Source organism: Haliotis rufescens, unplaced genomic scaffold (genome assembly GCF_023055435.1).
Source record: "Haliotis rufescens isolate VD_foot unplaced genomic scaffold, xgHalRufe1.0.p SCAF_7, whole genome shotgun sequence".
In the NCBI taxonomy this organism is placed as follows: domain Eukaryota; kingdom Metazoa; phylum Mollusca; class Gastropoda; order Lepetellida; family Haliotidae; genus Haliotis; species Haliotis rufescens.
Window position 1 is genome coordinate 15580704 of NW_025964361.1, and position 26070 is coordinate 15606773.

Consider the following 26070-nt stretch of genomic DNA (forward strand, 5'->3'; position numbering starts at 1 on the left):
AAGAGGTGACTAAATGGACCTGTCATGGTCAAGTTCGGCGACTTTGTTGATTGGATGTCATTGTATCTCAAATGCATGGATCATAGCTCATGATATCAGTCACTGGATTGTCTGGTCCAGTTTACAGACTGCTGCTATCTAGCTGGAATTTTGCAGAGTGTAACATTAAACAACAAACAATCAAAACCTAAATAATATATCAATATCACTTTCCAACAACTTGTTACACGTGTTAGACAGGGATAGAAATTAATCTAAAAAATCAGCTAGCCTGATTGGCAGGGATAATTCTAGAGTGGAGCCTTGTGCTTTTAGCCACTAAATTGAAAAAAAGGCCCACATTTTCAAATACAATGGCGCATTTTAACATTGTGCTGTACCAGCAAATGTACCTCAGGAATATTTGAAATTTTCACATAAAGGGCCCATGTCAGAAAATACCTAGAGTGAACCCTGAAGTGGTGGTTTGGGAACACCCCTAAAGTGTTCCAAATTCTACCAGCCTTCAGTGAAATCGGTGAAACTGGCTTCGACTACTGCAAGTTTCTGTCCCTGATAAGATTGACTTTTCTTTAAAATTCAAAATGGCAGTGTCACTCCAGCTCATTTGAGTGAAATATATACTGGTACAGCTTTTGTGCCTTCCTATTCTCATATAGATTATAATTTGATGTTGATAAAAGAGAAATTGATTTAGGTAGTGGCCAGATTATTTTGATTCACATCATTTAGCAGGAAGACATTGATCTTTCCATTTGTATGACATTATGAATCATACACAGTTGAATCCATGTAACATTTTCCAGTTTTCAATTTGACCGTCCCCACCAGTTGCTGACAGTACTTGCAAGAGTGTTCATACTTCATAACAGCATGCTTGTACTGACCTATAAACAATCATAGTTTTAAGCCATGCTGATATTGCAACAAAAAAAGAACTGATCTATTTTTGGACTTGAAGTTTCATCTAGATAAATCCTGGTTGATAAATGGATTTTCAGTAGCATTAGAAACTATCACTCAGAGCTCCAGGTAAGCTGCGTATCTGCGTAGAATACGCATACAAAATGCAGAAATACGCAGTAAAATAATATCCAAGCGTATCAAATACGCAACGGACATTACAGATTCGCTACAAAAATAAACTTGTGCGTATCATCAAAATATTGTGAAGTAGCCCTGCGTTTTCGATTAGCAAATCAGCAACTTATTTTGAAATAATAAACGGACATTCCGTCAACCTTGCCAAACTCCACCATGACAGTTACATCATGATCATTTGCCATGACACTTTCTTGTGGAAGTATGGTGGTATTTTTGAGTCCTATAAAGCTCTCGAACCCACACGACACCAGTTTGCAGGGACTAGATGAATAGTGTTTTTAAATATTTAACTTAAATACCCACATGTGTAAAAACTAGTGGGTAACAGAAATTTGAATACCCAGATAGAACTACTGATACCCAATGATTTTAAAATGCATGGGTAAAATACCCACAACACCAAAAGCTTATCTGGAGCTCTGATCACTAGCCCTATACTCTCATCCAAAAATTAGAATGATTAAGGTATCAACAGGACTAGTAGTTAGGTATCAATATGACGAGTAAAAGCTTATTGGGAAAACTTCTATCATCATAAAGACAAGTGAATAAAGTGAGTTAGTTTCTACCAGTGTTGAGTTCTACAGATAGACATTGATCGATTTTACACATTATTCCTAATTGTATCCTATGATAATGCCCTTTTATTGTTCCGTTAATGGCACATATTCATGCTATCGTGCTGGAGTTAATATGCATAATTTTAAAGTGATGTTCCTGATAGACATGTAAAACAAAAAGGATGATGATCGCTGATGTGTACCTTACAAACATACAAACATTTAAGGGGCGGTCGGGTAGCCTAGTGGTTAAAGCGTTTGCTCGTCACGCCAAAGACCCGGGTTCGATTCCCGACATGGGTACAATGTGTGAAGCCCATTTCTGGTGACCCCCGCCGTGATATTGCTGGAATATTGCTAAAAGCGGCGTAAAACCATACTCACTCACTCACTACAAACATTTAATGATTGCTAATTTGCATTTCAGACAAAAGCAAATGTATACTTGCGGAGTCCTGAGACAGCTCGAGTAGAAACTGATGGTAGAAAATCTCTTCCAGCAAAAGGACTTGCATGGTAAGATTACTTATTTCTTCCCACACGGTTAATGTCACGGAGATGGCAGTCCATTTCCATGTTCATATATACATATACGGTCAAACACTGTTGAGTCGAAGTTGAAGGGACTTATGTAAATACTTTGAGTTATCCGAGGTTTGACACAACAAATAATGATGAATACAGAAGGAATACTAAGGGACAATGCTTTTACTTCGAGACAACCTTAAGTTCTATACAACAGTGTTTGACTGTATATTCAAATTGCAAAGAACTTTTATGTATATATCATATGAGTCATATGATAACTTGGTATAGAATTTAACTTTGAGATCAACCATTGTAAAAATACAACTGACTGATACAGAAACTGTATTCTTCAAAATTTCTTACATCTGCCAAACTGGTTACATCTACATTTAGTCCACATATCTCTGACATCTTTATAGCTGTGAGCTGTTTGAATTATAACTTCCATACAAGTATATATAATAAGTTCCATACAATATTTTCTTCTTCTTGTCCAACACAAAAGTAAGACATATTTTGAAATTATAATATTGTTAGGTATAGTATACTCTGATGCAGTGTTCTTAAACTTTCATGCTGCCTTTTTCCCTTTTTGTTATTTATTGCTTGAACAAAATGTAATTTAAATTTTTCTCTTTTTGTTATTAACATAATAGCGTGGACAAAATTTAATATCAATGGGTTTTTCGGTCACCTTGACAAAGACCAAGCGAGTCTATGTCATAGCCTGTGACAGATGAAACTATATATAGGATTATATCATAGCTATATCATGGCAACAATATTATGAAGTATCCCCTCTAACACATTGTTGCATATGACGATAAATGTATTCAGACATGCCAACCATTATGCTCTTGAGCCTAAAATTATGCTATTACACTTATCCTCCACAAATTATGATTTTTGACATTTTTTTCATGAATTATTTACATGAGCAAATTGTTAATGCACCGATCATGTGAAGAATTCTAAGGGGAGCTGATTGCATGTACACCAATATTTCTTATGACCTCGAAATACCGCTTTGTCTTTCTGCAATACAGTTAATACAGTTAATATTGTCTAATGTTGAATTTCATGAATGTGTGAAGCTTTGACCATATGTTTAGGCATGTATTGTTTCTGAAGCCACTTTCTGTCACCTTGCTAAACAAATACAAATATTAATTCACAAATACAATAACAAGTCAGCAGTTGATGTATTATTTATTATATTCAGTGAAACAATAACAAAATAAAAGCAATATCGATATTTCGATTTATTGTGACACCCCCTATAAGTCGGCATTAGTCTGGACTTGTGAAATAATCTTGGACACGATGCTAAACCCCATTTCACCTCACCTCAACTGCAAAACAATCTTTGAAAATTGGTGTTGGCAGCATGATTTATATTAACTTGACATTTTGAGTTGTTGACAACATATCCAGCCATAATCCAGGTGAGCTACAGTGCTGTCTATTATTTTTACTTATCTTATAGTTATTCAAGATCTTATCATTGTTCTGTTCTGTGCAGTTCAGTAAAACAGCGTCAATTGCAGATGGAAATATTATTTGCAACTTGACAAATACATGTAGTATAATCATGGCAGTACCAGCAAGCTGACAGCATAAGGTCAATGTCAGAACCAGTTATTTCATCCAACATCTTCCATCAGGCCTGTAATCTCTGATCTTAGGCTAGTCTCCAATTCAGATCTATTACTTTGGCAGGAAAGCATACCAGCAGCGGCAACAAATCGTCCAGCCCATTTCCTCACCACAAGACCCTGTGATCACTGCACTAGCCCTTGATGAAGACATTCAACAGAGCCAGCTCGGTATGTATACATGACATTGGTGGCATCCTTCATTATAAGTATCCATCAGTCAGCAGAAAGACACAGGGACATACAATGATACAAACAATTGAATTACATGCAGAAAGAAACAGAATATCATCATGGCATAGTCAACAGTCATCCAAGTTTAATCCATAATGAAGTAATATGGATAGGACCCTTGATCATGTTGCGTCATTAATAAACCCATTCCACTAAGCGGCGCTCTGTGGCACTCTTACAAATCGCCTTATAACGTCATATAGAGCGCTATGATTTCCAAAAGCGTTAATGGACCGCTATCTGATCTCTAGCTGATCTCCAAGATTGTCACTGTCGCCGCCTGTTGACTCCCGTGCACAAAGATCCGTGGCACTCCGCCCAGAATGCAGTCAGATCGTTACTTGATCGCCAAGATCGCCATCGGAGCGTTACTTGATTGCCAAGGACGTAATCAGAATGTTACTTGATCGCCAAGGTCGTAATCAGAGTGTTACTTGATCGCCAAAGTTGTAATCAGAGCACTACTTGATTGCCAAGGTCGTAATCAGAGCGCTATCGAATCGCCTTATACTGCTTAGAGCGCCACTGATGGCCACAAAAGACTAGGACCTACCCCTCTGCTACCAAGCGTAGAACTGATGAGCGCCTCAGAACGTTACGAGTTTTTTTAGGATCGGACCCAAAGCGCTAATTGAGTGCTTATGGATCTCCATCGCTAAAATCGCTATCAGATCGGAGTGGAGAGCATTAGATTGCAATGATCGCCATCAGAGCGCAGATAGAGCGCCATTGGATCGCATCCTGATTGCCTTGGATCGCAAAAGGAGCGGGAACTGATGTGCAGGATCGCCACATTTTGGGTTGCTGGTTGGGATCAAGGGTCTTCAAGTTGCTATCGGATCGCATAGATCGCTATTTGATCGCAACAAGAGCGCTATCTAATCGTAATCGCATCGTAAGTGCCCCTAGATTGCCGAAAAATGAGCGAGTACAGCGTAGTAGAGCGTCACCTTGTGGAATGGGGGTATAATATTTTATTCAAATAAGCATGTAGCAGTATCATGACTAGCATTTAGCAACAGCAGTTGCATTTCCTCTCTGGGGAACAGAGATGGAAATCAATTTCTTGCCATTGTTAGTGATCTGTAATCACAGTATAGGAATATGACTGACCTTCATATTCTGTTGTAAAAGTCACTTTACTAGCTACCACCTACATGTATACATGCACACATGTTGCAAAGAACCACTGTCAATAACAATGCAAAAGTGTTAACAGCAATTTTCATTCCAAAATTCAAGAAATATGAAAATATGAAAGCACATCTAGTGTAAACTGTATTAGGCTTTTTGCTATAATTGTTACCATGCTAACACTGGTAAAAGCATCTTGCAACAATCTCGCTTTCCCCATTGGTGCATGTATGACAAATGTTCCCTTTTGTTGTAAAGAACAGAGATGTAGTTTAAGAATGATTAAGTATGTTTGGCTAAGAAGGGCCTAAATGGCGCTTTTTCCAATATCGGACAGTGAAATATGAATGAGATTCAGGGGATCCTTATAGTAATCTGTGAATCTGTGATGTTAAATGTTACAGATTTAGGGAGTCAAATACTATATGGGCAAACCTCAAGGCCTCAAGCAAAAGACTTAGTTTTGAAGGTTAGGAATACAACAATAATTGATTGATCATCTCTGACTCTGAAATCAAGGTCAGACAGCTCTGGCCAGTGTATATTTAGTTTAACTATCCCAACCATAGATTTGCCTAATTTCTTCAACATGAAAGATTTTTATATATATCCTGGTGGCAGTGACAGATGAAAGATTGGGTATGTTGCTTGACACGCATGCAGTGTATTTCCATTTCCGGTAATAACAAAGATAGCAAAACAGAAGAGTAGGTCGAAGATGCATAGACAGAAAGCTTCATTGCTTATAGTGAATGTAAGCTAATTGGCTTTCCGGCAAGACTCTCTTTGCTTTACACGATTTGTATGAGCTGGGTCAATACTGTGTCTGCTTCCCTTGACTTCAGTCTTCAAGGGAGGGGGGATCTATCTTTGCTCATCCCTTTTGTCTAGGGCTTAGAATTGTTGAGACTCATTCATGCAGCTTATTACAGCAATTGGGGAAACAACCTTAGTTGCTGATATAGGGCCTAGACAGTTTAATCAGTCATGTATCATCCAAAGTTTGCACTTAAAAACATTTTGTTAAATGGAAAATCTGTTGATAAGTGTTTTGTTTTTGAATTTCAGTGTTATGTCTACCAATTCAAGATAGAGAAGACAATGAAAATATAGGTTTAATTGTGGTAAGTGTCTTAGACTAAGATTTTAATCTACACATGATACAAAGTGTCTTTGGGAGATACCATCTTTTCCACATCAGTATACAGTAGAACACGGATATAACGAACACAGATGGAGCGAACAAATGGATACAACGAACTGTTACAAAATACCCAATTTATCTCCTCTATATTATCATATAAAATGTGCATATATAATGAATTCTCTACAGCGAACTAACGTATATAGCAAACTGATATCTGATCCCTGACAAGCTGAAATACCACTAATTAGTGACGTGTATAGCGAACTGAGAAATCTGACTCAGTGCCAAGTGTCACTGACTATTGGCTATACGTAATCAGCGGCGAATCAAAACAATCAGCGGTGATGATTCATACTTGTTGAACTTGCTTTATGCTTATCTTGCCTGTAACTGGACTAACCTTGTCTGTAAGACAAACATAAATTTCACGAGATGATGTCAAAGTGTCACTTCATTAGTACATGCTATCATGGCGGGCAATGCTACAATTATGTGTATTGTGTTTGTTTTATCCAAGATGGCGGTCGTTTCCAAGCGAAAACGTATGTAACGAACATTGTATATAACGAACTGATTTCTCCGTTCCCTTGTAGTTCGTTATGTCCATGTTCTACTGTATTTTGTTTGATGCTTAAATAAAGGTAGGCAAGTGTTTCACTGCAATAAGTGAAATGATGCAACATCCCACTCCATGACATGAAGTATTGATTGGTGAAGAACATGATATTGTTGATGGGTCACTTTCCCACTAGTCCTTTCTTACTGGGTTTCAAGATTCATCTCGTCATTCAATCATGTTAATGATTTTTAATTATTATGTTACAAAATTACAACAGATAAGCCACAATGGGTTATGTCTCTAATTCAACCATTTTGAGTAACTTATAATGGATTTGTTGACATGACATTCTATTATACTTTTGTCAGACTACACCAATGTCATTATTTCATTCCAAAACACAAGTCGTTATGTTAGCACTGACATGAATAATGTTATATGTGCTGTTTTCCCACAGACAGAATAAATCAGCATCATATGGTTATGTGTTGCAACTTCACAACTGGCCAGTAGAACATACACTGTGAACTGATACTGGTCATTGATTTGGGTTAGACATTCCTACAGTGAATGAAGAGCAGCTCAGGCCAAATTCATACAGCATTGATTGAAAATTTGAGCAGCCCCAGATCCTCAATAAGGCTCCAGGATTGTTAGTTCCTATAGCAACAAACCTGGGCAGGAAAGAAGCAATTGTTCTTCAAAATGATTTTCCTGGATCAAAACTGATTCCATTTATAGTTGGATGTTGATAAAAGAGAAATTGATTTAGGTAGCCAGCATATCATTTTGGTTCCCTCTCAGTTCAATACTTCACACCATTTAGCAGGAAGACAATGATCTTTAGATATGTATTGCATTATGATTTATGCACTTTTGATTCCATGTCACATTTTCAATTTGATACATAAAAAAAATCTTTTGAATTTGATATCTGCCAAAATCACTTCCTGGAAATACATAGATCTACCACTTAAAAAGGGGAAAGGCCACAAGAGAATAACAGATTTTCAAATCTTCAGGAAATTTCATTCATGAAGTTAATCATTACACATATATAGCTCAATTCCTTGTGCCACCTCTGTGATCTGGTGAATAGAGAGAAAGGTTGGTGGTTCACTCCTAGCCGTGTTATTCCAAAGACGTTTAAGATGGGATTTTTTGTTACCCTATCTAGCGCTCAGTATTACGGTTATAAAACAAGGATTGGTTGGTTCAGAGTCAGTATACTAAATGTCGAAGTTGATTATCCATGTTATTCTGCACCATGGTACATCAGTGGTCTAACACTATGTATGAACAATAATATGTTTACCTTTATCTTTCAGTAAAATCAGATATTGAAATGCCTTTTGAAGTGATTGGTGTGAAATTACATATCCGTGCTGCATGAACTGTGACATAATTATCGAAAATTTATAAAAGATATATCATGATATATATTTGTGGTCTACATGCTCATACCTCTCTATGTGACACTGACAAGGCCAGTCCCTAATAGATATGGAAGAGCGAGTTTTGTCTCTGTACTGATAATCAGAAATATAATGGACTTTTATAACAGTTAAACTGTTGTGTAGACATGTCCCTTTGGGGCATATAAACACACAATTGTGGTTATTGTACAAATGGTTAAGACCATGTAAACAAGCCTTTTACTTGCAAGTGATAGCTGAAACGTTCTGAACCTAACTATGATGGACTGTGTTGGAATTTTGCTAATTATTTTTTAACATAATCCGCTCAATGGTTCACACGCTTCTGCCAATGATGCTGGAGTGCCTGGATCCCACAGGTGTAGAAGTCTTCCTCCTGATGGTGTAAACGTCCATAGCAGAAAGGATATCATCCACATTTGCATAATCAATGATAATGCTTGCCAGACATTTTTTTCTTTAAATTTGGGCAGAGGTGGAAATAGGACAGTGACAGGTCTGGTGAATACGGAAGATGGTCAATAAGTTCACAGTCTTGCGCTGCAGCCTTGGTGACAACCGACTTGTGCACAGGTGTATTGTCCTGTGTAACATGATGCTTTGCCAAGACTTCTCAAACATGGCCACAGATCTTTCCAGAAAATCAGCTCTATGCATATATTCTCATGAAGAACCTGGAGCATTTCTCATCCGAAGTCAGAATCCTTGGAAACCAGCGTGCTGAAACCTTTGTCATATGGCTGATGCCCAGTTCATTTCTCAACACTCTAATGAGAGATGCCTACTGTATTAACTATGTGAAATGTGGTAGCTCATTGATCTTCCATAAACATATTATGTATTTAGCAACATGTTTCATAATGGTGGCAGTTAAAGGTCTTCCTGATCCTGGATCATCTTCGAGGTTCTCTCTTCCCCTCTTTAAATCCACTTTCCACCTCTTGGTAGTGGTAAATGAAGCATCATCATCCCCTAAAGTTGACACAAAGTTTGCAAAAATGGCTGTTGGAGTTACTTGATGACAGCACAGCACATCTTTATCCATTTATATCAACAGAGAATACATAATCACTGTGATACTGCAGAAATTTTCTGTCTGGTTTTGTGTTCAAGTGCAGACTGTAAGCATGGAAAATATTGTACTCAATACATGTTAGGGATGTACTATACATCCTTCATAGTTAGACAGAGACCTTTACAGCCACCCTTCGTGTGTCTGCTGTTTTGTTGTCATGACAGACAGTATATATCTGCTTGATAATAAGCATTAAACAATAGATGTTGGATATGAGGCATGCAAACAAATGTGTCCAAAAGTGTGACAAATGGCGGAATTAATTTCCAATGGATTTGCAGCCATGTTGTAGGTGGGGGACATGTGAGTCTCATAGATAGATGTTTGCTTGACATAGTTGAACCATGATCTTTGAATACAGGCATCCCTACCACCTGGTAAAACTTCCTGTTCAGCAACTGAAGAAGGAAACCTCACATATCTAGCAAAACAGGTAGGTTGTTTTGAACACCTTTTGCACATGGATGCACCATAATGTAAATAGAGAAGGACGACACTAGGGCTTGGACAATACACCAACTGTGCTATCCAATACGTATCACAATACCTTGTTCACAATCCGATACATATCACGATACTTGTATGTGCTCTTATCTGTGGTTCGTAGGCCATCTTTTTCATAGACGGGATAGTCAGATACCTGGCACACGATGATTTACAGTTGGCAGTGTCAAGTATGGGGCAATGGATGAAAATATTTACTTTTTCACTACTAATTAGTGTTTGGTGTAACAGGCATTAAAGTAAACATTTGAGGTATGAATCAATATTTTTTACTTTGTGTGCAACTGTGATCGATACTTGTATCAGGAAGTAAAATGTCGCGATCCACCAATGCATTGGTGTATCGCCCCACCACTAGATGAGACCATATTTGTTTTTGAACACTGAAAGTAGTACCTGACCTTATCTATTTGCATATTCAATCGTAAATAACCCAATGGATACCACTTTTATCTGTTGGCTTTTTCCTACCAGGGAAACCTACACATTATATGATAAATAATATTTGCCTAGTGTAACTAAGCATATTATGAACCTGTCTTGAAACGGAGATAAGATCTATTCATTCCAAATGATAAAGTTATATACATATATATATACATATGTAGTAGTCTTGGGAATTGATTAAGTTGGTTAAAACTTCAAGATTGATATTTGACATTTGTTAGAAAAAGCAAGCTGGAAAACAGTAGAATGTAGGATGGATGAAGAAATTATATCAGAACATCTGTTTATTTCTTCAATGCTTGAATCAATTTGTTCATAAAAGGGATAATTTGTTTTGAAGGTGAATCATCTTTTTCAATGTTACTTCACGTTACTGGCCATCTCAACAACAGTGTTTGTAGGGTTCCTAGAGGACAATTATCCCACTTCATAAACAAGGAATAATTGTGCTGGAAGCCGTTTTAGATTGAAGAAAGCACTTCCTTAATTCATTGATCCTTTGTGTTGTAGCTAGGCAACAGCTGGGAACTAAGCCTGTTGAATCAGTGGCAGAAAAACACTGTGCTTTACAATATTTGGGCAAAACAGATTTTATGATACAGTTAATCTTGTCGATGATTTCAAGATTTTACACTCACCTATTGACATCATGTTCATCCAGCAGTTTACTTAAATTCTGTTTTATTGAAGGAAGAAATGAAGTATTTCCAATTTATGCTTTATTTCAAATGCAGACAGTACCAGATTATGAAGTGTTATGATTAGGTTGTGAAGTGTTAAGATTAGGTTGTGAAGAGTTAAGATTAGGTTGTGAAGTGCTGGTTAAGATTAGGTTTGTAAATCTGATAGTCCACATAAGAATCTGCTTAAAGGGATGATATAGAATGTTTGTGAAACTATGTTGTTCTTCAGTACATCAAAAGAATCATGCAGACATATATGCTGTGATATAACTGAAATACTGTTCAAGACTCAGTTAATTTGGGATGCAAGATATCCAACTCCTTATATTTAATGTCTCTGATTTCTAAAATAGACCTTGCATCAGTTTTATGTCCTAATGTTCTCAGGTATCTGTTTGTTATCATCTTACCAAAAACTCTGTGACACGGAGAAGGAGCATTTGTGCAGATGACACCCACTTTGAAGCCCTCATCAATTTGTGTGGTGAGGTTTTTTTTGCTGCATTCAAACCCTCAAACTTGGACAAGTATTTAGAAATCAGACAAAACGCATCTCAGTAATGCCATCAAATTAACATAGGCATGAAATTAATGCAAATATGTGAATGCCCTTTGCTGACATTCTGTAGTTGATTGTCATGTCAGGTTCACTGCACAACAATGACATAAGTAACATATAAATACCCAATAAACAATGTAATTTAATGCTAGACTTAGCGGGTACCATGTCAAGTCTGATAAATCCTTGTTTACATTCTACATGCTTAGTATGGGGTGATGTGGTGGCTTTGTAGATAAAACGTTGGCCTATCACGCCGAAGACCTGGGTTCGATTCCCCACATGCGTACAATGTGTGAAGCCCGTCCCCCGCCATGATATTGATGAGAAAATTGCTGAATGCGCCCAATACTCACTCACATGCTTGGTATTGTCTTTTGTCAATTAACAAAGTAGTGTTTTCATATTGCCTTTAAATTTTACTTTGAAATCTAGTGACATCATAGTTTCAATTGTGAAAGACTCTAGTAATAAACTGATGTGTAAGGCTACTTTGTATCACTTGTTGTTACTTCAAGAATTTACAGGGTAGGCTATCACATTGTCATGTTTTACTCATCATGATAATGTATTTTTGTTGTTATGTAGGAGAACTATATGACCATGACGCAGCATCACTTCAACTCAAAGTCATTAAATATGTAAGTAATAAAATAGCTTAAGTATTTCAATTGCAATAGCCCATCTGCCCGTTATCTGGTTGTCATGTTGAACAATCAATTCCTTAAAATTTGCAGTGGGAGGTTAATATTATTCAACAAACATGATGCATGTTGCTATTTTTCTTATTTAGACTTTGTGTTTTGTCTATTTGTGTTGGATTAACTGTCAAGTATAAAATAACATATTTATGATTTGTGAGGGGAGAGCTTTAAAAAAATGAATATCATATTCAATAATGCAGAAAAATGAATATCAATAGCAACCCAGTAGCTTCAGGCTCGTGAAAGGGAACAAGTTAAGTAACCTATTTATTTAAACATCACCCCAGCATGGATCATTTGCAGTCCACTATGAACTTGGTTCAGACTAGAGAGCTAGACTGACTCTAGGTTCTGATATGAATATATACATATTTCAGTGCAGTCGGTCTATAGCAATACATATTACTCTGGCTATGCCCATACCTACTTTCAGCTTCACTTGTATACCATGTATGCTTGTTATAATATTGACTATTTTCTTGATATTTTTGTTTGGCAGTTGGAGCAACGAACACAGGCACAGACAGCATTTTTACTGCTTGTTGTCAAAGAAACAAATGAACTTTTCTGTCAGGTAAGGATGAGCTTTACATCTTACCAAATCTCTGTCATATGGTTGAATTTTAGATACATTCTGCATATTCTACAAAATATTGAAGTTGACATTATGTGATTTATGAGATCATTCCAATTATCAGACATGATACTGTTACATGAATTGTGAAATTAAACTATCTCCCAACTGGTCACAAGGGATGTTAAGCCCAATGATGTTTGTATACTTATCTGAAAGAGTTGTGTACATAGTGTGAAAAGGGTAGAAAATCAAATCCAAAATGTAATGACAGGATAATGCTACCGCATTGATTTCTTCTCGGTTGGCCTCATCTGAAAATCCAAATTTCTCTACAGTATATGGATCTGATGGAATTATTTTGTTATCTTGTAGTAGAAAATGCTGAAGGCACAATCATTGATTGGATCCTATTTCTAGGAATAGATCCCATAATTCTTTCTTTGTAAACAGCCTTGACTTAGGTGTGCCTGGCTAGCATCAGTATATCCCTCCTTCTTATGATGAGTTTCATTCTCCATGGCTTGATAGCTTTATGACTATGCTATTGATAGGGTGTGCCAGGAAATAGGTAAATATTCATCCTAGACTGACCAGTGGCCTAATGTTGTATTTGCAGGTATATTTCAATATCTGTCTTGCTATGTTTCATGTGTGATTGACATTGACAATTCATGGCACTAGCTATCATTAGGCTCTTGTTTCATTAGTGGAAATGTCAGTTATGTGTCAGCTGGTGGTGGAATTGACAAGTAACATGTAGTTCATGGATGCCCGACACACTGCCATTTCCCACTGCTGCTCAACAGTAATGCAGTGGGAAGGAACAGTGATCACATCTCAATGTACTGATACAGCACCCTTTATCATGGCCATTGAATACAGCCAACATAAGAGACATCAAAGACTGGAACTGTGTGTCCATAACTACATTCAACCGCCATGACATTTGACAACAAAGCCAGTTTCTCTTTCCTCATTTGATATATTCAGTCCATAATTATAAAAAAAAAAATATTCAAATGCTTTGAAAATGCCTGCACGAAAGTCTAGCAAGAAAAAGTGCCACAATGGTTTCATGAATATATTTATTTTGCTTTAATGTGAATATCTTGAATGTAATGTGAAAAGAAAGTGTGAGCTGATGTAACTGCATAGTGTTGTCAAAAAATCAGTTGATTATGATTTGCTTGTCTCTTTTGTTGATCTTATATTTCTATACTTGTAACAATTAGTCATAATGGAATGAAACAAAGCATTGTCAAGTATCTCTCCTTGTCAAAGAAATGTTTATTGTGCCCCATTGTTCACTCAAGCTAGTACTGGTAATGGATGCTACATCACACAATTGTTGTTTATTTGTTCATGTGCTAACTATTTGCAGGTAGTTGGAACTAAAATATTACAAGAAGAAGTTCGCTTTCCAGTGAGTATAATAAAGGCTTTCTTTGTGTTTTTGCAATGTTGACATTGTGTTACCACATTATATATAAGAACTCTACATCATATTTCATTTGCATGTGAGAAGTTGCCATACAGTAATTAGACTTTGAAATGCAGCTGTTCTCCTGGGAAATGCTGAACCTTTAATGTGCTGATAAGCGAAAACATTGGGAATGGAAACAAATTAGTGATAGCCAGCCACAAGTTGCCACCCAAGCATCACTGACAAGGTTCAGGCATTTTATCCTCATTATAAAACACTGGTGTTACTTCTACTTCAAAGCAGCTTTTTCATTGTAATTTGAATGCTAACTGTGAAAGATCTGCTCAGAAATATTTTACTGACATGAACACAACAAATAATTGCATTTCTTTTGTTTTTTGTAACTTCATTTTCACCAACGTCCCTTATTCTTGCATCTGAGATCACATAGACCTCACCAACATGCTGTTTCTGTTGGTAGGTGGCTAGTACTAGGAATACAATCAAACCCATTATCTTGAATGTGCCAATATCTCCAACCAGGGTTAGAAATTGGCACTAGTCCTATAGTCCTTGCCAAACTGCCCAATAGTTAAGGTATCATAAGGACTAATAGATATTTGCCATTTTTAAGGGTTTTGCTATATATTATCATTACAAGGACTAGTGGACCAAAAATGTTAGTTTCTACCGCTGCCAACCTATTCTCTGGTCCCAGTAAACACATATAAGTCTGCCTGCTTATCATGAATATATTAAAAGCTTTATCTCAAACCTTGGATTCAGTCATAACTTTGACTTTACTATTGAATTTTGTACCTTTATTTCAAAGTAGGCATTTGTCACACTAACATTTTTCATAAGCATCTCACATAACGGTGAGCAATTCTCCAAGATACATGTATATCTTATACCTTTCCTCACACATGTAACATTGCTGTAAAAGTACAGTGCAATTTGAACCAATTGTTCAACCAATAATGGACTTACCTTTTGATCCAATTGTAATGGTAATCTTTATTGACAAACATAACGATGTGGGTTAACATGAGTAATAACGTGTGGCACTCTCTGGCTACATCAAATAGTGCTAATCAAAGTCAGATTAAAGGAATCAAAGTTGTGTGACGCTACTCCAATATCCAAGCCGTGACTTCACCTTGAGGTGAGAGAGTCACTTTGTTTTTTCTGTCAAGTGGACAGACTAAGTAAAAATGCACTTGGATGTACCATTTTAACACTATTGCAGTATGTCAGAGATAGGTGAAAAGTTTTTACAAAATACTAAGACCAGGTGCCACTCACTCAGCTATTGTTGATTTCTGTCTGGATGTTCATGCTTCTCGATTGTCCGAAATATCTCGAAGTTACAACACAGTCCCACTAGGTTCAAGATAACAGGGTTTGACTCATCTTCCCGAGGCAAGAGAGTTAGCTGACTTTAAAAGTCAAGTTTCCACCCTTGCCGAACTAGGCTTGAATTCCTGGGCTCGATCGTAGTGCCACCAGTGGTTATTACAAGTTAAGACCCTTCTAAACCTCTCCCATGGACCAATCAGATTCCACCTCTCGTATCACTTGCATTTGATTCAAACTAGATGGCGGCACCCAGTCAAGGTGGTCTGATCGATTATCAAGATCTTTATTGTGTTAAAACGGGTCTTACATCGTAAAGTGCATCAAATCACGTGAGCACCTTGATTAAAATCATGAAAAGATTTGGAAAATATCTGTTAACAACAAGTTGGCGGTGCACATGCTTTGCTAATCCTGCAATCGACCGAAATCAGCATGACAGTTTACGAACCGGATTTCGAATTTGTTGCGCAATTTTGATTGGACTAAGCATAGACTCGTTAGCACAGCCAAAATGTAACTCCATAATACCAGCCTAGTTCGGCAAGGGTGGAAACTGGACTTTTATAGATAGTTAACTCTCTTGCCACGGGAAAATGGGCTTGACTGTACATATATATGCCTAAAAAAGCTACAGATATTCAGTGGTGCACAGTATTACCAGTATATCGGTAAATTGAGGTTCAATCTTTCCATGATACGTATCAGTGTATTATCACAATATCATTTTTTAATGCACAGTATATCAAGTGATTTCAAAAAGCAATTTTTATCGCGAAGATAGAGGTTAATTCTTAGTTATGTGCATTCGAAAACCTCAATCATCAACATCCAGTGTCACAAGATGGCGGTGTGATCAGTTGTCAAAAGTGAAAGGCAAAGTGTGTAAGCACTTCTGTCTAAAACAAACAGATGGCAAATTTGATAACACAAATATTGCATTCTGTCACAAGTTGGCTTCTGAATCAAAAATTTAGAGTTATACATTATTTAAGAATTGACCTTTCACTTTGTGTGAGATGATTGGAAGCTCCGACGTTCATACAATGTTTGGCCCTCACTCTATGAAGGTTCATACTCCAATGAACTCACCCAAAGTGAAAGTCAATTCTTATAATTTTTTATCACAATTTCTTACCTCTTACGTTTCTCAATGTATACTGAAATGCAGAGACCAAGATTAAAGGTTCTAAATGATTAGAAATAATGCTTATGTATGTTTTCGTGCTAGGGAATTCCCAGGGGTTTCCCCAGGAATGTGGAAGTAGTCCGTCAGTGTTGACGTCATTTCAAGAACACGGTCTTGTGAAAAACGTATGAACGTTAAATTGTGTCGTTCATACACTTATGAACGTCAATTTTGTGGTCATGTGACCGACCTCTCGTCCAGTGGAAAAGCTGTATATCGCGTAAACGTCAAGTTAAAAAATTATATCATGATAAATCTTGCAATACGGCCTTGTGCATCGCAAGATATTGAGATACACTGTAAACCTCTGATGCCCATCACTATTCAATGGTATTACGTTTGCTCTGAAAGAATAGAAAAAAATGTGCTCAAAGTTGATGATGCAAAGGTATCTTAGACTTTGACACAAGTGCTTGCCTTTGTTGATCGATCTGGCAATTTGTGAATCCCATTAGATCCACTTGGGAAGATAATGCCAGAACACTGAAGACTGCACTGTCTTACAGAAAGACAATTGTGTCCCCAGAGCTCCTTGTATGTGACAGCATTAAGTCATGCTCTTTCTTCCTGCTGCCTTCATCTCTCTTTATCCAGTTAGGTCACCTTTTAAGCTGCTTAAGCCTGACTGCTTTGTATTGAAGACTACTGTTGGGGTACTGCTGGCACTGCTGGGATATAAACAAACTGACATCTGTCATCATATCTCAACACTGTAGCTATCATATACTGCTTAGATACAGTTTGTGTGCAGATCTGTTGTGTAAACACAGTCCTTGATTATTTCAACAAACGTACATGTCAGTCCAAACTGAGCATGAGAAGGTAGAATCCTGTACTCATGTTGCCTATCAGCTGTGAGTGATGTAAAGACAAAAGAGCACCTGCTTGATTATTTGTAATTTTTCCAGAGCTTTTAGCACCAGTGTTTCAAATTTGTCAGTAACAAATAACCGTGATGATTGGATAATATGCAGAGAATACAGAAATGTGGACCATGTTATGTACTGTGCACGATGCATGGTTTGGAATCATCAAAGCAGAGCTATTTGGGCTTGTTTATAGTTCATAACAAGCTTCTTTCCACAACAATGTCAGAATAGAGTTAAAATATTTATTTCAAGGTTCATTTTCAGGTTTCTTTTGCTAATATGGATTAATAATTAGTAAGTGAAAATGTTACAATGTCTTCTACCATACATTTTTGTCTTTGGTAGTAAATGCAGAATCTACATGTGGGAAAGACTTTAAGAAATAGAAAAATAATTTCATATCTCATCAAGATAATCTACATAGCATCTAAGTATCGTGTGATTGTGCTGACAATATGTATATTTTCTACCATTGCTTTTTGCTTACACCCTCATTTCAGTTCTCAAACTTCCTGACATCATCATGTATAAATAACTTCCATTTCTATTATGGATCGTGAACAGAATTTCACTTGCCTTAGTTTGCTCTGTTAATTTGAGATCAGTGCAAAGCAATCAGAGATCCATTTCCTTTTCAAAATAAAGACACCAGCCATTTTCCTGATTTGGGCTCCAGCACATGGACAGTAATAAAAGCCACAGGCAGGAATTCTTCCTGTAATCTTTATTCTTTACTGCCTCAGCAATCTGAATGGAATTATCTTGTAAAACTGTAGCTGCTAGCAGCAAATGAATACCATACAGTAACTAATGGCTAATGTCCATGAGACAACTTTGCCATTGATGATGACAATGAACTGACAAACGTGCCAAAATGCCCTTTCACATATTTTAAAGATTTTTTGTGCCACCAGCCCCAATATTTTTCAATTATTATATACACTCTATTCAAGATTCAAGTCAATTTTTTGTGCATAATACCATGTTTTTACATAAATATTTTATCCCCTGCCATGAAGTGGGAGGGGGGAAAAAAATGGGTGCTGTTAAGTTCCATCTAATGAAAATCCCTAGTGTTTCCAATGATAACCACTGACCCCAGTGATCTTTGATTATATAGCACCATCCTATTGAGATGGCTGAAGGTACCAGTCAGCTAGCAGAGTGTAAATCAGGTTTTGATTAAGTGTCATTTAACTCCCCAGGCACCATTTGTGGTCAGGAGCTTTAGTTCTGCAAGGGATATGACTAGCTCATACTTGTTTATATTGGTATGTCCTCAAATAGGTGTAATAAATTTTTCTGAGAACAATTTTGCAAAATTTGATATTTTTCAGGAATCTCTTTTATACTGCCCTATAAAGACTGATAAGAACAATAGCTACCATACCACCTCCGACCTGATCCATCAAGTTGTTCCCCTCCAGCCAGCAATTGTGTATGATGAAGAGAAAGCCCAATAACAGCTAATCCCATCATGTAGCCTTGAGTGCTAATATAGATACTCGTCATTTGTTTTACAGGGAGAAACCAGCAGTTTTGCTGTTGCTCTGCAAACCAAGCAGCCAATATGCCTGGAGGATATTCCACAGGTGGGAAAATCTTCTGTCTGTCAATTGGCCATGCATGTTTTGAGTGTCATTATAATGAACAGTATCATAAATTACCACCGGTCTGCTTGTTGGCCTGGGGAAATTGCTAGAGTAACTCTTCTCAACATGATTAAAGGAGCAAATGTGTTGAAGGTTTTGTAATTGAAAAAATGCTTCTGCCGTATGAAATTTTGTTGACCATGCCTGTTGTTATAATTGATAGCAAGAGGGATTGCATGCAGGTTGAAATATATTGATATTGGATATAAGATAGCCCATACCTCATGCATCTTCATGTTAGTTAATGTTGAATTAAGTGTTCTTTTGTGTATAGTCAGGATCACATGTGATGAATAAAATAAGTAATACTATCATCCAGGATCTATAGATGTTCCATGGTTCTTAAATTTTACAGTTTATTTTCATTTATTTAAGTGATATTGTGTTTCAAATTTAGCATATGTTTATAAAGGCTGTGCTGAAATCTTTACTGTTGTGAAGTCAAAACTTTTGATTTGTAAAGCTTAATCTTACATTGGACATTTGACAAGGCATTATCTTTGAACTGGGAGATAAATTTGCAGACTGCACATTGGTCCAAAATAAGAATTATATTGTAATATTCCATATGCTTGTATCCCATATTTCTGAAAAAACAACAGAGTTACATGATCATGATGTTTAGATAGAATGGGTTTAGGGTGTCAACTCAGTTAAAGTGATCATTCTATGTATTGTGTTGACAGGACCGCCGGGCAGGTTTGGAAGATCACATAGGTTTGAAACTGGAATCCTTTCTGTGTGTGCCAGTCAGGAGGAAAAGCAGTGATGACTTGATTGCCCTAGCATGTGTTGCCAACAAAAAAGGAACAATTGGGTAGGATTTCAATAAACATTGTATTTTATTTCTAATGTCATCGGGTAGCCTAGTGGTTTAAGCGTTCGCTCGTCATGCCGAAGACCCGGGTTCGATTCCCGACATGGTTACAATGTGTGAAGCCAATTTCTGGTGTCCCCCGTCGTGGTATTGCTGGAATATTGCTAAAAGCGGCGTAAAACCATACTCACTCACTCACTCACTTAAATTTCTCCAAAATATTTTTTCTCACACTGCAAACATTATAAGAAAAGACCAATGAAGCTGAAATTTCACATGCTTGTTCTCTGTCGTGATGGGGGCGGTCGGGTAGCCTAGTGGTTAAAGCGTTCGCTCGTCACGCCGAAGACCCGGGTTCGAATCCCGACATGGGTACAATGTGTGAAGCCCATTTCTGGTGTCCCCCGCCGTGATATTGCTGGAATATTGCTAAAAGCGGCGTAAAACCATACTCACTCACTCACTCACTCTGTCGTGATGACATATTACTGCCAGCTGAAACTCCTGATGGTCATTACTCATCCATTTTGAAATGTATTGAAATTTGGTATTTGTTTAGTTTCAATACACATGTTTTATGCAATATATTTAATTTTGACCTTGTTTCACCAGCTGAACTTTGGCATGTATGTTTCTGCCAATGATGATCATATTTGGTTCAAATCATTAGACTTTAGTGTCAGTTTTTATTCCTTGGTATATATGCAGAATTATTTCTAATATCAATGCTGACTGCACTATTTTTGAAGTGCCTGTCTTTATGAACTGTTGACTACATATCAGGGGAGCTACACTGTCTAAGCACTATTTTTTTATGTCATGACATGAACCCATGGACTTAAAAATTGCAGTACTTACAAACTATCAGGTATAGCAGTATTACATACATCTTCCCGAGGCAAGCGTGTCCACAAGCCTATATCACAGCCTAGTTTCTACTCTTGCCACATCAAAGCCACTTTTCTTGGCTTTGAGCCTGGCGCCACCTCGCTTAGATCATGAGTTGTGCCCCATGTAATAAAAATGCCATATCCAATCAGAACACTGTTCTTATCGCTTATAGCTTTACAAAGATGGCGACTACCATAGGCGACAACCTTGTTGATCAGATAACGAAAACATTCATGATTTCATCCCTGACACAAAAACATAGGCAATCGTTCGGGGCTATAAAAGATGAAAAAGACATATTCGTATCAATAAAGACAGGCAGCAGTAAATCACTTTCATAAGAATGTATACCAGTCGTGGATGTTGATTTTGTGAAATGTTCTCTGAGTGGATTATCAATATGTGCGATAGTCCAATCATATTTAGCACAGGAAAGTGGGCTTGATGTGGCAAGGATGGAAACAAGACTTTGATGAAAAGGCTAGTGGATGCTCTTGCCTCGGGAAGATGTATTACATATGAATCATGAAAATATACTAATGGAAAACAGTGATTGTGTTTCATATAAAGTTCAATAAAAATTCACTTATTTTGAAATAAATAATGAAGACACATCCTCGACATTGAGGTCATGATTGATCATTTACAATTTGCATGTGCATGTTAATGCACAGCGCACAATTTGGATGTTTTTGCATGTTTGTTGGCAGCATAAAACTCATACACATGGTTTTTGTTTAGCTATCAGGTGCACATAAAAACAGTTTTGTTTAACAATAAATAACACTTACACATTGCCACAGCTTGCTGAAAATTAACGTGTTCACGTTGTGGGTATGCTGCAAGGAGCAAATGGCGCCAGTTTAATTTTCATCAAAACTCCACATTTTTGCCTCCATATCACCGTCAGGCATGCCTATGCCTAGTGTTGACATCATCTGAGGTACAGAAGACAAGACTGAGACAGTATACTGTTCACAGATGAGTCCAGGTTTCATCTGGACAGCACTGATGGTCGTGCAAGAGTCTACAGGCTACAGGAAAATGTAACAGCGACACTTGTGTTACTTAAAGTCATCAGTTTGAGGGTGTAGTGTAATGGTATGGGGCAGCATCATTTTCAATGGCAATTTGATATTAAAATATAAAGTTATTTTCAATTCCACTTTATATGAAGCACTTTATAATGATCTTAAAGTTGCATTTTTGTGATATTTTGTTTATGTGCAGAAACATTCTGTTATATGTCATTCTTTTTTCAGGTTCACTAGTGAAGATGTTTATGCAATCCACCAATGTTTTCAATACACCGCCACTGTTCTCACCAGCACACTGGCATTTCAAAATGAAAGGAAGCTCAAGATTCAAACTCAAGTAAGATAATTTGATTAAGCAATATGCTGAAGTCATGTAAATTGCTTTATGAATTCATCCCTAAAAAAGGAGATGCCCTCTCAGAAGCTGCAATTAGTTAGTGTCAATTCTATGTATCATATTTGACTTAACAAGCACCCTGCTCTAATAAGTGCCTATGGCGATATTTGCTCATATTTTGGCGCCCCTTTCTGATTGATCAATGTACACAGACTTATTTATTCATGTAAAATACACATTCATGTGTTATACGCACACTGAATTATGGGCAACTATTGTCTGGAAAAATATATCTCCATTTTATGATGCGCACAGACTTTTCTGAAGTACCATTTCAGGCTGTCAGTATATATGACTGTCATGATCCGTCATCAGAAATAGAATATCAACAAATCAGTTATCAGTATTGAATTATGCATGTTAATGCTTTTGTTACACTATTTATGTGTTCATTGTATATCTGGACTTATGTTTGTTCAGAGGTTCAAATCAGATTTTCATTATGGCAGCCATATTGAATGAATGAAACTTGGTACATGTGTAGTCAGTAGAGGAGATCAACATGTTCCAGTTTCTTTTGCTTTCTTTTGAATTTTGACCTTGATTTGACTTTGACACTTTGACAATACTGAAAGCAGAAACTTCTTATGGCAATTACACAGCCATCAGAGATTTTTGTTCAAAATGTATTGATATATGTGTGGTTATTTCAACACATGTATGCTCAACACTTTGGGGGATATTTATAATTTTGGCCTTTGCAATTTGACAATGTTCTTAAATTCTTCCAAAATGCACTTCCTCAAACTATAGACATCATCTCCTCACAGACCACTGTACAAATGTAGCTTAAACTTCACACGCATGTCCCCACCAATAGTGACACTCCAATTTGCTCAAGAAGTTCGAATTTGATTATCAAAATGTCTGACTCTGCAGTTATTTTGATGGCCAATGCTCAGCCATTTCTGCTCAAAATACACTGTAAATGTCTTAAATTATCTCAAAATGCAGGTTTATTTGCTCTGTACACATCTCTGAAAATGCCAGACTGAGGAAGAACTTTGGCATGTGTGGTTCTCTTTATAACAACATCATACTATACTTAAATCATTAGTGGTTTTTTTGTGAAACAATTGGAAAAATTATATGGCATTAAAAAATATATTATTATCAGAAGGTTGTCAATCACTGGATTGTCTTATCCTGACTTATTTACGGACTGATGTCATATTAGTGGAATAAACAACAAACAATTTTTTGTGTGTATTTCGACAATGTTCTACAATAATACATTCATTCTTGCCCATTGTGGATAGTCAGTAACTTGTATCGATTTCGTTAAAACTTTTGTCTTCAATAATTATGTTGAAAATATTTGAGAAGCAATGCTGACAACATTGTTTGAGTGGCTGTCTCTGTTGGCATTTGAGACTACATATCCAGGTGAGCTACTGTGCTGTGGCACTATTTTTCAACCTTTATTTGGATTTCTTGCATGATAAAGGTACATGCACCTGTATCAAACTGTCACATGGAAAGAAGAAGAAGATGAAGATATAGATATCTTTTCTTTCTTTTTTCAGGCACTTTTACATGTTGCCAAAAATCTATTCACCCGCCTAGGTGAGTTTGTTTTTGCACTTGGCAAGCATTTTTGTGCATTTAACAAAGTATCTACCTCTTTTAGTGACTGTCTCTATAGCACTGCAGTGACAATGAGTGAACAATATCATGAGAGTTTTAACAATTCCTCCCTGCTTGCTTATACCTCCATGGACACTAACATAATTAAGCAGCTTCAACAGCAAGAAAAGCTTGCAAATGCACTCACTAACAGTAGCAATAATAGGTCACCTGAAAAAGCAGGGAAATTAGACCACAAATTTCACCCGAAGCTGAAATCTCCAAATGTTAAAGTATCAAAAGATGAACCTGGAAAGAAAGCTGCTTCAGTCTCTCCCTACAAGAGAAAACCAAAGGCTTCAGCTGAATCTGATCCACCTATGCCTACCAAGGACCAGGCAGCAAGCGGCGACTTCTTCAACAGCAGTGATGAGGACTTGGACTTGCACCAAGTATCACCAATGAGTGGCACTGAGAAGTACTTCAGCCCCGTCTTCACTGATGTGAGCTGTGATGAATACCTGTCTGTTGGACTCTCAGAGGACATTGATGGACAGTCATCATCATCCGGAATTATGGCAGATGAAGATGATGATGACATGACTTGCAAACAGAGGTTCTTTGATATATGGGTTGAAGCTACTTTGAAGCTGAAGACAAGTAGATCAGATTCATGTATTATCTCAGAAAATATATCCAGCCAGTTGCCAGATATTGTGAAAACTGTAGATTCTGACAGAGGTGGAAGCCAGGTTCACATCTCTGTAAGTGAACCTACTTTAGCCAAGACTGGAAGTCAAGGTAATACAAGCTTCACCATCTTAGGCAGCAGCTCCAATTTCTTGAACACTGCATTCATCGATGAAGACTTCTCCAGCATGGAACAGTTCAACAGTGAGCTTGCCCTCACCCTGAACATGGATGATAGACAACTGTCTGAGCAAACAGTGATTGTAGAGGACACTGAAACCCAGGTAAAGCATATCATCTCCACCAAACATGTGCCCTACATCCGCTCCTTCAGTGAGATCCCCACCAATACCACAAGCTGGCTCCGGCACCAGCAGGAGTTGTGGACACCAAGCACTTATGTCATGTCACAGATACAGGTGCCTATTGCTAGGGGCAATCTCTTACAGAAAAGTAGGTGCAAGAATTCATGTTCTTGTTTCCAGTTGAACCTTAAACATCAGCAGTTCTGTCTTTGTTGTGTTTCTTGTTCAGGTTTAGAAATGTATGAGTTTCAGCCAACAGCTTTAACAATAGGTGACAGCACTCAGTGACGAGCCAGTGTTAGTGGACAATAATATGCAGCTGCAGCGTGTCTGGGCTGCCTTCAGCTAGCTACCTCTCCCTTTCGGCCATTTTATGTCTTATTGATGCTGCTGAAATCAAGCCTATCAAAGAAGTTTTCATCGTATCCCCCATTTAGTAACACATTTGTATAGTCCTTACAGTTAGTAAAAGGATAATATTTATAAGACTTAGGCACTGTCCACATCTGCAGGGGACTTACAAATGGCAGCAGTTAATTTCTCCTCCACAAAAGGAAATGTTTATCCTGACAAAAAACACACAAAAACCATAAAACATGTTGCCTGCCATTTGATGTTCTGTTTAAGCATAAAGTAGTATAACACCTGTCTTAAGACATACTTTGATCAGCTTTGTTCAGATTTATATGCTATGTTGCATAATTGTAACATTTTGGGAACTTGCAAATGCAAACACAGTATGGTTGACAAAGAAAACATGTTTATTAGCTAATACAGTACACTTAAGGAGCTACTTTGTTACGTCGTACAATTTGATAAGATGACTTGTTTGTGTGGGAATGTGCAAATGATATTGACTCTACCTAAGGAGGCTACAATGACACAGTGCCTGCAGCTTGGATATTCACTAGAGAACTGACTTGTCACTGGGAAGACAACGTAACTGAATAGGAATGATTTTGTACAATTAAG

At 37.2% G+C, this 26070-nt stretch overlaps 1 protein-coding gene across 5 annotated transcripts in view; it reads left to right on the forward strand.

Moving 5' to 3' along the window:
* Positions 1-26070, forward strand: part of LOC124115009 (cGMP-dependent 3',5'-cyclic phosphodiesterase-like) — a 73813-nt gene that overhangs the window by 27101 nt on the left and 20642 nt on the right. For 3 of the 5 annotated variants that reach the window (XM_046475784.2, XM_046475783.2, XM_046475785.2), the window contains exons 3-14: positions 2092-2180; positions 3912-4018; positions 6284-6339; positions 9794-9865; positions 11454-11550; positions 12214-12266; positions 12829-12903; positions 14288-14329; positions 19267-19335; positions 20082-20212; positions 22366-22477; positions 24064-25246. In XM_046475784.2, the coding sequence (XP_046331740.1) occupies positions 2092-2180; positions 3912-4018; positions 6284-6339; positions 9794-9865; positions 11454-11550; positions 12214-12266; positions 12829-12903; positions 14288-14329; positions 19267-19335; positions 20082-20212; positions 22366-22477; positions 24064-25246 (2086 nt within the window). The remainder of the gene's footprint in view (positions 1-2091; positions 2181-3911; positions 4019-6283; positions 6340-9793; positions 9866-11453; positions 11551-12213; positions 12267-12828; positions 12904-14287; positions 14330-19266; positions 19336-20081; positions 20213-22365; positions 22478-24063; positions 25247-26070) is intronic. The other 2 variants (XM_046475789.2, XM_046475788.2) reach the window with 1 other exon arrangement.